At 47.1% G+C, this 12,831-nt stretch overlaps 1 protein-coding gene across 1 annotated transcript in view; it reads left to right on the top strand.

Annotated features, from left to right (window-relative positions):
* The first annotated feature begins 1,364 nt into the window (after nt 1-1,364).
* The window catches only part of LOC102792948 (melanoma receptor tyrosine-protein kinase-like), a 37,146-nt gene continuing 25,679 nt past the window's right edge, over nt 1,365-12,831 (top strand). The window contains exon 1 of the mRNA XM_006809276.3: nt 1,365-1,571. Within this exon, the coding sequence (XP_006809339.1) occupies nt 1,490-1,571 (82 nt within the window). The 5' untranslated portion in view covers nt 1,365-1,489. The remainder of the gene's footprint in view (nt 1,572-12,831) is intronic.

Below are 12,831 nucleotides of genomic sequence, written 5' to 3'. Positions count from 1 at the left end.
AATCAATGGAAAGTTTAATGTAAAGGTCAAAAAAACATCACGTGTTGATGGACCGCATCCCTGGTGGTGCAAACCCCACAAAAACAATTAAAGTCAGAAATAATTATCAATGCATTCATTGTTTATCCAGTTCACGGTCACAGGAGCTGGAGCCTGTTCCGGCTGGGTAAGGGCCCACTGTGGGTCGGTCAGCAGGTAGTCACAGTGCTAACCAGTGAGAGTGACAGACATTTGCACTCAAGTCCAGCTGAGAAGGCTGGAGAGAGCCACATGGGCACAGGACAACACGGAAACTCAGCCAGGGTTCGAACCAGGAACCTGCAGCCTGTGAGGCCACAGTGCTGAGCGACCCACCTGCATTTGTTCCGTGTTCTCTGAAGAGACGCTACATAATTCAACATGAGTCTAAAGTTACCAGATTTTAGTTTTACCTAAACTGCCAGAGACGCAGAGAGGATCATGAAACCAGCTCAGCTCATCTGTGGCTCAGTTTCACCTGCTCGTCTCAAACATCCACACGCCGCGCTGCTCGTGGCCACCAGGGGGACCCAAAGAGGAAAAAATACACTTTATTGTGAGTCTAAATCAGAGTCATAATGAGAACTGTTTGAGTTTCGGGTCCCTCCTGTTTGTGTGTTTGCAAAGAAAAGATGCAAAATACTGTGAAAATGTTTGGAGATGTTCGTACACCTGCGGGATAAAACAGGCAAAACACAGAAGCAGGAAAACTCAACGAGCGTGAGCTGTCACGTTTTAGAAATAAGAAGTCTGAGCTCAACAGATTTACCGGAGCATCTGCCACAAGACAAGGAAACACGAGTATTTTAGAAAAAGAATCAATTACAGCTAAAAGTTGTATTTTTGTGTAAGACACAAATAACAAACTGAAAAGATGTTTTTACTCTGAGAAACAAGAAATGAACCAGGAACAAAAGTCAACAGATTTTCTGTCCAGGATCAAAGTAAATCAGTGAGATTCGGAGTTTTAATAACAATAATATCAGAATGTTTGAATAAAGATGTGAGTCCGTGTCAGAGTCACGGACACCGGCTGCGACCCCTCTGTCACTCTTTTTCTTCACCGTGTTCAGTCATCAGTGGATAAAGCCCACTGTGCGTGTTGTTCCACATTTCCACAATTTCCCGTTAATAAAGTGGGAAGTTGGTGTCTTATTATCTTCGCATTTCCGCTGATTTTACTTCAGTTTTACAGCTTAATGAAAGTCGATCCTTTGTGTCCCTGTGCGCACGGACACGCGTGTTTGGGTGTCACGTCAATAAAGCTAAATGGATTTGAAAAGGAGGTGTGGAGGGAGGTGGAGGAGGTGTGGGTGGAGGAGGTGTGGACTTCCCCGCTCCGAGCTCGGAGCCTCATTCAGCTGCAGGACGCGCTGGAGCTCAGTCTCTGCTGTACCTGCTGCTCATGAAGGAGTCCGTCCACGCACTTCACGCACACTCCGAGTACCCGAGTTAGGATCGAACCGCGGATATGAAGCTTCTCTGCGGCGGAGGAGCGGCGCTGCTGCTGCTGCTGCTCGGCCGCTGCTGCTGCACCACTCCCGACAGGAGAGGTAGGAACCGGGGACGGAGCTCCGGGGGAGGGTTAAAAAGTTGGTGTGTCCCCGCTGAGGGCACCCGCTGCGGCTCAGCTGCTGCTCGGGCGTCACACATGTGATCTGGGGTCTCAGCTCGTGTGAAAGTACAGAAACTGGAGCAAAGTGGTTTCAGAGTCAGAGTGAGACAGCCTGCAGAAAAGATCATTACAGCTGATTCAGGATCAGAAAGTCAGGGGCATATTCCACAGAGGAAAACACGCGTGTTCGAACATCAGAGTCACGACACGGTGTCAAAGGTTAAACCTTCAAAGTTACTGTACATGTTGAGGAAGTGACTTTTTCCTCCGTGATATCAAATGAATGTAACATCAGGGTGATTCCGCCGATCGGATCACTCACAGGAGGAAGTAGAGACTCTAAATTGGAGTTAACTGGAATTAACAGGTCAGACTGCTCTGCGGGTTCAGACACAGCCGAGGAGGCTCAGCTTCCCCAGGAGGCGCTTCAGCCACTCACAGGAGGCCCGCGGGCAGATTACATCTCACAGACGGGTCGGAGGGATGAGACCCGGGAGAGGGAGGGGGATACAGAAATGAAAGAAGTGTGAGAGGAATGTTTGCACCGAAACCGGCTGAGCGTCGAGGACGGATCGCAGGTTTAACACACCTGTAATAAACAGTAAAGAGTCAGAGGCGGTGTGAGCCAGAGATGGAGCCATGTGTGAGAAAGTTTGTGGAAGCTCCGTTTGAAGACGTTTAAACTCACACTGACGCTTGTCGCCAATTAAACCTTCATTTCCTCTCGTGTTTGCTTTGCATCTGAGCCAAAGCTCCCACAGAGAACACGTGTCTGCCAAACAACACAGGAACAGCAGAGTGCAGTTCATCTGTAAAATCCTAATAATGATGAGACACGTGACATGTGAGAGGCTGACGTGTTTTAAATGATAATCAGGCTTTAAGTGAAAGGTGGGAAATGTTGCAGCGTGAGGATGTCAGCTCCACAGCTGGAGCCGTGAACGCTGCATTTATGTAATACCTGCGTTTCTGTTTGGATTTGGAGCAGTGATCAGTGACTCACAGTGCACACAAGCATCAGGCTGAATGAAAGTTTGCAGAAAGGTGGAGCAAAGAAGAAGCCCATGTGAGTTTCATTAAAACTGTCAGACAAAGCATTGACTCTGGTGGAGGGCGCCCACTCTGCTCTCTGCTGTGGGTCTAACAGGCTTTCATTCACATATAGCTCATGTTTGCTGCTCATCTGCAAGCTGCTTTGCAACCCACCTCCACCCAGCTCCTTTTGTCACTGACACTGATGCCTGCTCTGCTCTGTGACGGTGTTCTCCTACGCCGAGTCGTAACTGGTGGTCTTTACTGAAATCAGTGATTGTGTCACATGCTCGGCCACAACAAGAGGGGCGGAGCTTTAATCAACCATTGTGTGATTGTTGTTGTTGTAATTTGAGTGAAACACCCGAGGTTTACAGCAACACAAGCACATTATTCTGCACAGACACAAACGTACACAACAGCAGATCATAAAGAGAACATTACAGTTCCACCTCTGATGATCTCAGCTCCTTGTGTAATGTGCATTCTCCTCGTATTGTAGTACTTTGAGTACATGTTGTACTCGCATGTAGTTTTCTCCTTCTTTTCTCGCTCAATGATCTCCATCAGAAACCTGTAGGAGCTCGTTTCTCTGACTGATCGGTGATTGATGGCTTCGGCCTGCGTCCACGCTGTGAGGGTTAAACTGTCTCTGCTCCTCCCACGTTCTCCATGAGACAGACGTCCCACAGGGAACGATAACCTCATCAGAGAGGAGGACGAGAATGAGTTCACATGCTGGGTGGAGTGGGTCAGTGTGGGGTCTGATTAGATGAGTGTGGGGAGGCTCGTGGTGGTTTAGTTCTTATTACTGAGCCATAAACACACGAGTCTGTATGTCTTGGTTGTGACGTGACGTGTGCAGGACGAGTCCACAGTGTCTCAGTGAGCAGACAAGCTGCTGTGACGTACGGCAGCAGGTGGTCAGAGAACAGGATGTGACTGAGGTCCTTCAGCATCCTTTGGGCTCTGCTGTTGACCTGCAGCACTGAGTGTGTGAAATAGTGAATGCAGGTTGTACAGCCTGGAAAAGCACTGTGGGTTTATCACATCCCACACCACATGTGCTGTGGGAACTACCGAGGCGATAATGCAACTTAATCGAAGAGAAGAACTCCCCACTCACAGCTCAGAGTGGAAAGAGCACACGAGGCTCAGCATCATAAATAACATGCAAGTTAGATTTTAGAGAAGACACAGCAGATCTTCTTCCTCTTTCTGCTCCTTTCAGAAGTCCTCCTCCTGCCCTCCTCTGCCACACCAGCCTCTGCATGTCCTCCTGCATCCATCAACGTGCTGGAAGTTTTTAAACCCAGTTTGGAAAAACATGTTGAGAGGTCTTGGGTACAGATCCCAGAGATAAGGCAGGATGTGATGTCAGTTATTAGTTTATTAACAAGAGGAGGAAACCCTGAGCAGGAAGGGGAGGGGCTTCACATTAGAAATAAATACATTTTAAAAATACGACGTTTCTTTGAACGCATCATAAACTACAGCAGCAGGCAGGATGTAAACAGGAAGAAGCGTTAGAAAAAACTTTATCCAGGATTAAATCCAGCCTGTAAAACCTATCGATCATTGTCATTGATCTCATGTTTGTCAGAAGGTGAGTCCTTACCTGTGTGCCACAGATCCCATCAGTGTTTCCTCAGGAAGTTTAACCTGCTCCTCAGGAAGAACAGGAAATGACACGGCTGACAAATGAATGTTGTGTTTTTGAGAATTTCTCAGGTTAACCTTTTATTTTGACAGTTTCTGGTTGGATTGCATTATGGGAAATTTCAGGGTAATCAGGCTGCTCTGCTGAGATTAGAGTTTCATCTGTGTTATCTGTGATTGTGTGTGTGTGTGTGTGTGTGTGTGTAATAAGTGAAAACAGCTGACTGTGTTCCATCTTTGTTTCAAACACAATGTGATTAGCAGGATTTGAGTAAGTCTGAGTGTATTTGTGTGACTGTCATTGTTGAGAATGGGCTGTTGTTTCACTGCTCAGGCTGACAGAGTGCCTGCAGGCCAAGACTGAGGGTTAAATTCTCTCATGTCATTAAACCAAAGATGGCGACCAAACAAGTCAACCCAGTCTCATGGCAGTTGGTGAGATAATCACAACCTCATCTTGTTTTGCCAGAAAACTATTTGTATTTTGATTCACGTTCTGCAACATTATTTGTTGTCTCTGAACACAACAGTTCATCAGTGCAGCCTCACATGTGCTCGTTGAACAGCAAAAAGCTGTGTGTGTGTTTCAGACGCACACTGTGTGTTTCAGAGTTGGTATTCACTTTAACCCTTTAAAACCGGTCGGAGCGGGCACGCTCTGATTTGCGTAAGTATTTTTAAATCCCGGTAGCTCTGCAACCACGTGAGCTAGCGCAATAATTTTTTTTGCATATGAAACCGGAGGAGTTGTACTTACATCTTATGCCATCAGCTTGTCCTCGGTCACAGTTTCCTTCCACATATAACTTTGCAAAAACTGCATAAAAAGCACTTGCAGCAACAAAAACATAATATTCCAGAAACACGCTTTGCTGATCCGATCAGCTGTTTGTAACACTTCCTACATCCATCAGTGTGAACTATCACATGTCCGCCATGACCTGCCCGAAACCTGAAGTGACGTCATTTTCGCGGAAATGTAGTTTTTTACCATTAAGGCCTCATGAGCCTATACTGGTGTTTTTAAAAGTTATGTTTGACTTTATGACTTTCTGTGTGGTTTCTGGGATGCTTAGGACTCATATTGCACTGCTGGAAATAGTTTATTTTGATGCATATGCTGCTTTTTTGCAAATTTGCACTATAATATTTATTTTAGTTTTTCCTGCAGTATATAAAAATTGGTGTATTTCAAAAATAAAACTATGAAGACACTCAAAATAAATTTCCTGTGGTGGGAAACTATTTTGTGCAACTTTTTTGTATTTACAGTTTTGAGGGATAAGCCTCTTAAATTTCTCTAACTAGAAATAAATGTTAAAAAAACAAAAACGATTTTCAGTTTTTTTGTAGTTTATTGCACTTTTGTGCAATTTATGTAGTTACTATGCACTTAATGCAGACATATTATTAAAATTTGGGCTATGATGGTTGTATTGATGTATAGCAACTTGAAATGCTCCCAAAAATGGCTCCACAGCATGTAAACATATAATATAAGCTCTGGTGGACTTGGTTCTATGGTCGGTCTTAAAGGGTTAAATATAAAAGCAGGTACAAATGTGTCACTTTGTCATGACGATGTGCTAGTTGGGTTGAGAAAAATGGCTGCCATGTTTTCTTTCCATCTTTGTTTTCCTGGTTGCCATGGTGACGCTCTCTTTACTAGAAACACACCTCAGGAAATTTGTCCTGTGAAATGCAGCTCTTACATATTCATGACCTCAAGCACGAAAAGAAAAGAAAGGTTGTGTTTGATTATTTCATGGACTGTATCGGCACGAACCAGCGAAGAAGTAATCTGTTACATATTACAAGTTACTTCCCTTAAAAGTAATGGAGTAGATGACTTAATTACTTGCCAGAGAAAGTAACTGGCTGCATTAATTTCATGTTACTGTGTAAATGAGCTGATTGCACTGTCACATAATTACCAGTTAGCAAACTAAAGTCTCACACTGACCCAGTCTGTCACACACAAACACAAACACACACAAACACAAACACACACACACACACACACACACACACACACACACACACACACACACACACGTCCTCTCAGTTTTTACGTTTGAACACAAAAACAATCAGATTTCTACACTGAGCTGTTCGGAGACTTGTGTGTCTCTCTGATGACACCAGCTGCTCTGATTGGCTGCTCTCTCTGCTGATTGTGCGCTGGGAGAGAGCAGCTGCTCGCTTTCTGTGTTTCTGATCCAGCTTCAGCTGCAGTAAATCATCAAACACTGATTGTTGTGGCTGCACAGAGCGTGTGTGTGTGTGTGTGTGTGTGTGTGTGTGTGTGTGTGTGTGAGAGTTCCCATTGAGTTTGACTTTTTGGAAAGACCTTGGCTGTGTGTGTGTGTCCGCCTTTGTGTGTGTGTGTAAGTGAAACTCGACTCCAATAATAAAGAAGACGTTGGAGCCTGGCGGTAACCATGGTAATGCCGTTAACATACCCAGCCGAGCTGCATTGACTAAAAAAATACGACAACAATCGGCCCGACTGAAAAACACCCCAAAAACTGAGCCGAGGTCAGCGGTGAAACTCCCAAAGTCCTGCCTCGATTCAAGAGTTTTGATTGGCTGCTGGTTTAGGAGGGGCCGGACACGCTGAGCTTTTCCTCGTGAATCAAAGCGAACCACACACTGATGATTGAGCTTTTGTGTGCGTGCGTGAGGACGTCTGATGCGATGGTACCTGAACGTGTCAGCGTCGCGTCAGAGCGGCGGTGCTCTCCACCCGCACATCCTTCTTCTTCTCCTCCAGATCATGGTCACTGGTGTCTATCCCAGCTGGCGTAGGGTAAGAGGCGGGGTGCACGTTGGACAGGCTTCCAGCCTCTCACAGGGCTACACACACAGACACACAACCGTCCACACTCACATCACGTGTTTGGACTGTGGGAGGAAGCCAGAGTATAGAGAGGCCTGCGTACTGAGAGGCGATGGTGCCACCACCACCCTAATGCTGTGTGGTCAGTTAAATTACTTTAAGTTACTGTAACGACTCCACACTGTCACCACTGAACCCCAACAATCACTGACTCCCTGTGAGCAGCGACAGCAGGAAGAAGCCACCAGCAGAGTGAGGTGAACTTTAGTACACATGTCACACTGATGCAGGTGTGTGTGTGTGTGTGTGTGTGTGTGTGTGTGTGTGTGTGTGTAGATGAACGTGATGATGCTTTGTTTTGGGTTTCTGCGTCTTTGTGGTCGTTTTCACCACATGTAAACACTCAGGTGTTTCCACAGGTGTGTGAACCTGTGTTTAGCTGGTTGAGTGAGTCGCAGCTGTTTTTGGCTTGTGTCAGTTTCACTGAGGTTCACACAGATATCAGCTCTCACGCTGAAATGTCATTTTCACCAGCGCTGAGTCACTGATGGGACTCGCTCCAGACTGCTGGGAGCTGCAGGTGGGAACGAGAACTTGAATCGCGTTGGCGAGTTAAGTCCTCGTTGCTGTTGTAATGAATGAGAGACGCTGTGTGTGGTAGGCTTCCCGGCGGCGGCGGCTAACGCCCGTCAAGAGCAGCCTGTGGGATTTTCAGAGCAGGAATGTGAAAAATGTCAATAATGGAGCTGAGAAAGTGCTCGCCGGATTATACAGGCCACTCGTGTACCTGCGTGCCCACACGCCATCACACAAACCCCACTCGGTGCTTTAGAGGCCTGCTGTCTCTGTTGGTCGGGCTCTGAAGGTTGGAGCTGACACGCAGCCCTCATCGGGTTTCACACCTGCAGCCTGCAGGTATCTGCATGGACGATAAACAGCTGATGATTGTCACAAACTGCATGTAATGACACGGCAGCAGGAACGAGCCTCCCCTCAAAGGTCTCTGGACTCCACCTTAGAGACTGGGTGAGGGGCCCAGAGGAGCCGCTGCTCTTCTACACTGAGACAGGTACCTGACTCACCTGGAGGCTCCTAGTTGAGACGTATGTCCTCCTGGAAGGAGCTGCAGGGCAGACTCAGGACATTGGGAGAGTTTCAGTGTCTCAGCTGGCAGAAATGCGTCTTTGTCCCCGTGGCTGGAAGAGGAGGTGACTGAGACTTTGCTGAAGCATCACTCAGTGAAATCATTTAGAACGGTTTCCTGACATACAGTCAGGTCCATGAGGTTTTGCACAGTGACACAGTTTAGGACGTCCTTCAGCATCCGAGTCTGTTTGGAGCCTGTATCGACCCTTTCAGGAAAGTTGGATGGGATCAAATCCAGATCCTTCTTGTGGCTCAGGGAACAACGAGGGAGCAGGCCTCACCTGTCCAGCTGGTTCTGAGCCTGTGAAAGTGTGAGGCTCTGCACAGCTGTGCAGTGTTTTTATTAAACCCCTTGAGTTAAAGCTGACAGTCAGCACTTCAGTCACATTTTGATTGACTGATTTAAAACCCACTGTGGTGCATGCACTTTTAGGTGAAACTCTCAGGTTACTCTGTGCCAACCCCAAAGAGAGGTTATCTGTGTGGCTGCAGCCGCGTACCAAAGGTCGGAGCACATGCTGGCTGTCAGAGACGGAAAACCCTTCTGGAATTTTCCTGAAACAGCGACAGAGTGAAGCAGCTTCCATCTCACAGACAAGCACAGTCTCGCTCTGACCTGCGAACACTGCTGCAGGCAGGACACACACCCTCACACGCACACACACCCTGCAGATCTAACGATTAGTTTCTGATGTTGGTGTGTTCACGAGGTGGACAGGATTGTGTGTCTGTGCATGCAGCTGGTGCGCACACACACGTGAACAGAGGAAGAAAAGATTTGGAGGCAACAAATGAAGCAAGTCGTGCAGAAAGCTTTGACCTGCAGCCCGCGGTTCCCCGGGTCTGCCTCCAGAGCTGCACGCAACAGAATTGCAACACTTACTTAATCCAGTTTGCACAACCTGCTGTTACACACATTCTATATGTGCTTTTGTCATGACATCATCACACTGAGAGAGCGAGGGACCGGTTTGACGGATCACACTTAATGTTTCTGAAGTCACAAGTTCAGAGCCTGGAAATGATTTTTTGAGGAAACAGAAAGACGATTTTCTCAGCTGAGCTCAGACCTGCTGAGGCTGCGTTTGGCAGGACGGCCCCTCTCAGCTGGCCGAGACATTCCTGAAGAGTGTGTGTGTGTGTGTGTGTGTGTGTGTGTGTGTGAGTGTGTGTGTGTGTGTGTGTGTGTGTGCGTGTGTGTGTGTGTGTGTGTGTGTTCCTGTTGTGGCATTTTGCAGGACAACATTATTTTTGTCTTTTTTTTCTCTGAGTTTCAGTCTTGTTTCCCGTAAACATGACAGGATGAAGTCTGATATGAAGTAACATCTGTACCACACACACACACACACACACACACACACACACACACACACACACACACACTGATTGCAGGTGGTGATTGGGTAAATTGGGCGTCTCCACCCTGCAGTTGAGGTGTGAAGTTTGGATCTCGGTGCTGATATGAACTCTTCAGCAGACAGACTGGTAACGCCTCACGCGCAGCTTTAAACATCACGCCGTCTTTTCTTCCACTTCGACCTTTTTAAAAGGACGAGGCCACGTCACAGTCTGAATGCAAACATAAAAACAAGCAAAGGCGTCACGGTGACGGGCCTCGGTGCTCGCCGGGCTGGACCCGTGCAGCTCTGGATCGGCGTTCACGTGTTTCTGTGGTGTGTTTTTAAAAAGATCGATGAAGGCACTTAACAGCAGTTTAAGCTCAGACGAGGCAGAGCGATGGGAAGCTGTCATTGATTTCTGCTGCAGGGAAGGTGACCATTGATTTCCATCTCATTCTCTTTGTTTCACCGTGAGCTTTTATTGGTTTGAGCTCTTTATTGTTGGGAGTGAATAATGATTTCCCTCCTGGCAGCGCAGCCCGCTTCTGCTTAAATAAACTGTCGGATAAAGACAGGAACGTCTGTCAATCCAAAACCATCAGAACTGATGAAACAGTTCATCGTTCACTCTGAGCTTTAGGATCAGACGTTCAGATATCCACGTGGAGCTCGTGCGCTCGTCGCTGGGTGAGGCTGGATCACTGTGAGGTGGATGATTGGTGTTAACTGCAAGTGTGCGCTGCAGGCTGCTTCCTGTGCTCAGCTTTACTGCAGAAGCTCCACTCATCACTGAAGCAGTTCAGTGGATCAGGAGAGACAGTCAAACGACTTATTGTCAGCAAATATGAAAAAACAGTGATGTGAAGCAGCTGTGACGCATGTTTCTGATATTTCTCCATCACAGAAACCTGAACATGCTTCAGTGACACCGTGAGAAACACAGCCAACAAAAACATGCGACGAGTTTGAAGACGTGAAGGAACGAAACGCATCCACAAACATGTAGAATCCTACATGTGTTTATTTATCTGTGTGTGTGTGTGTGTGTGTGTGTGTGTGTGTGTGTGTGTGTGCGTGTGTGTGTGCGTGCTCGTCTCTCGGGTGTTTTGTGAATTCGGCTGAACTCTGTTTTCGTCTCTTTGTCTGTGTTTGTGTCTGAGAGGCAAACTGAAGGTCACAGCGAGGATGGCTCTCCATCTTCGGCTCGTCTCTTCCTCTCTGCTCGTCTTTGATCTTTTATGAAGATAGATTTCTGTCCTCAGTGAAGAAGCTGCCGCCTCACAGCGAGGACGCCGACCGCTCTGACTTTATTCTACGCCGAGCGTTGTCTTTCCTGCTGGAGGGCTCAGCTGCTTCAATGAGCTGCATAAATAAAGATGCCAAGAAAAGAAAGCAGGAGAAGAGTTAGCAGAGAGGAATGGCGGGGTTCCTAAAATCAGCAGAAAACACTCACAGTTCATTGGAGGAGCGATGGACGTGAGAACAACATGAGACACATCCTCCCACTGAAGCTCCACATGAACTTCATCACCGTGTTTGGATTCGTTTCACCTGAAACATTAGCAGCGAGCTCGGCTGTGAACAAAGCTCTGGCTCAGTGAACGGCATCGCCTTCAACGGGTCAGCTTTGTCAGATTCATAGCAACGGCTGTGTCGCCGTGTTTGTGTAGCTGAAAGTACGACACACAGCTGTGCGTCGGGCTGTGAGCAGCTCTGCAGGCCGATGCTGCTCAGACTGCAGGAGAACGCTGGCAGGCGGAGCTGGACCGACAGGTCTTTTCACTCTTCATTGTCTGCTGTTAATTATGACTGCTGATAACCTTCAGCAGGAAGCATTCTTACTCAGTTTAAGCCAAACCCTCAGTTGTTTGTGTTCCTTACACCATAAGCTATCAGATTATCAGATTAAGTGTATGCTCGTCGCAGACTTGTTGACTTAGTTTGGGTTCAGGTTTGTAACGAGGGTTCTGGCAGCTGATTGGTCGATTCAGTCAACAAGAGGACAAACGGTCTCAGTGCTGAGTGACTGACCCTGATTGTGCTGAATGCTGAAGGTGGTTAGAGACGAGTCAGCAGCACTTCACTCATTACAGCTAATTCAATACTGACACACACACACGCTCGTTTTTATATCTTAATGAGGACATCTCATTGACATAATGCTTTCCCTGGCCTCCTGCACTAACCCTGAGCCCTGACCCAACGGTGACCCCGACACTAAAACCACATCGTGAGCCTCAAACATGCCTTCAAACCCGTGTGGACGACATTTTGTCCCCATAAGTATAGTAGCACTGCACTCTTCTGTCCTCACAAAGGTGTCTAAACATGTACACACACACACACACACACACACACACACACCTCAGTGACCTCATTTCATTCCTCTGACAGAAAGTCCTGAAAAACCTTGAATGTTGCAATGAGACAGGAAAAAGCACTGCTGTGTGTGTGTGTGTGTGTGTGTGTGTGTGTGTGTGTGCGTGTGTGTGTGTGCGTTATCTGACTCTCCATCTTTTGTGAAACGAATAAATTCTTTGCTCGTCTCTGAGCTGTGATTGGCTGCTGCTGTGATTGTGATCTGAAAGCAGAGTGGCGGCTGACGGGCAGGCAGGTGACCCACCTGTGTGCAGGTGACCCACCTGTGTGCAGGTGACCCACCTGTGTGCAGGTGACCCACCTGTGTGCAGGTACACGGTGCTGATGAGGGCTGTGCAGTTATTGTCGGCAAATTCTTCCAATATCTAAAGAAAATGAATAAAACAATCATATCAGTGTTTACGGAGTAAACAGTCACGGCTGGTTCAACAACATGAACCTGCCTGAGGTCTGAACTATGAAGCCTGATCTTATCCGGCTAACTTCAGGCTTAATCCTGAGTTTTCAGTTTTGTAAAGGTTGTAACTTCTGACTGGGATAAATCACCATGGTAACCTGTTCTGACATCTCGCCTACATACCAATCAATTCTTCAGCAATAGCGTCACCATTCCTGGAAGCTCAGAGCTCAGTGTCAGACAGAAATGCAGCAACTTTATTCCTGTTTGTGTTTTTCCTGCCGGCTGACAGCAGTTTAAAACAATCCTGTTGTTCTACAAGCACGAGTATCTTAAACCACAGCAGCTCATTTATTCCAACCTGCTGAACTCGTGTTAAATTTGAATGTGGCTTAAACCTGTTTGG

The sequence above is a fragment of the Neolamprologus brichardi genome, chromosome 9 (assembly GCF_056152115.1).
Source record: "Neolamprologus brichardi isolate AB-2024 chromosome 9, ASM5615211v1, whole genome shotgun sequence".
Classification (NCBI taxonomy): domain Eukaryota; kingdom Metazoa; phylum Chordata; class Actinopteri; order Cichliformes; family Cichlidae; genus Neolamprologus; species Neolamprologus brichardi.
This window is presented reverse-complemented; position numbering and strand designations above follow the sequence as displayed.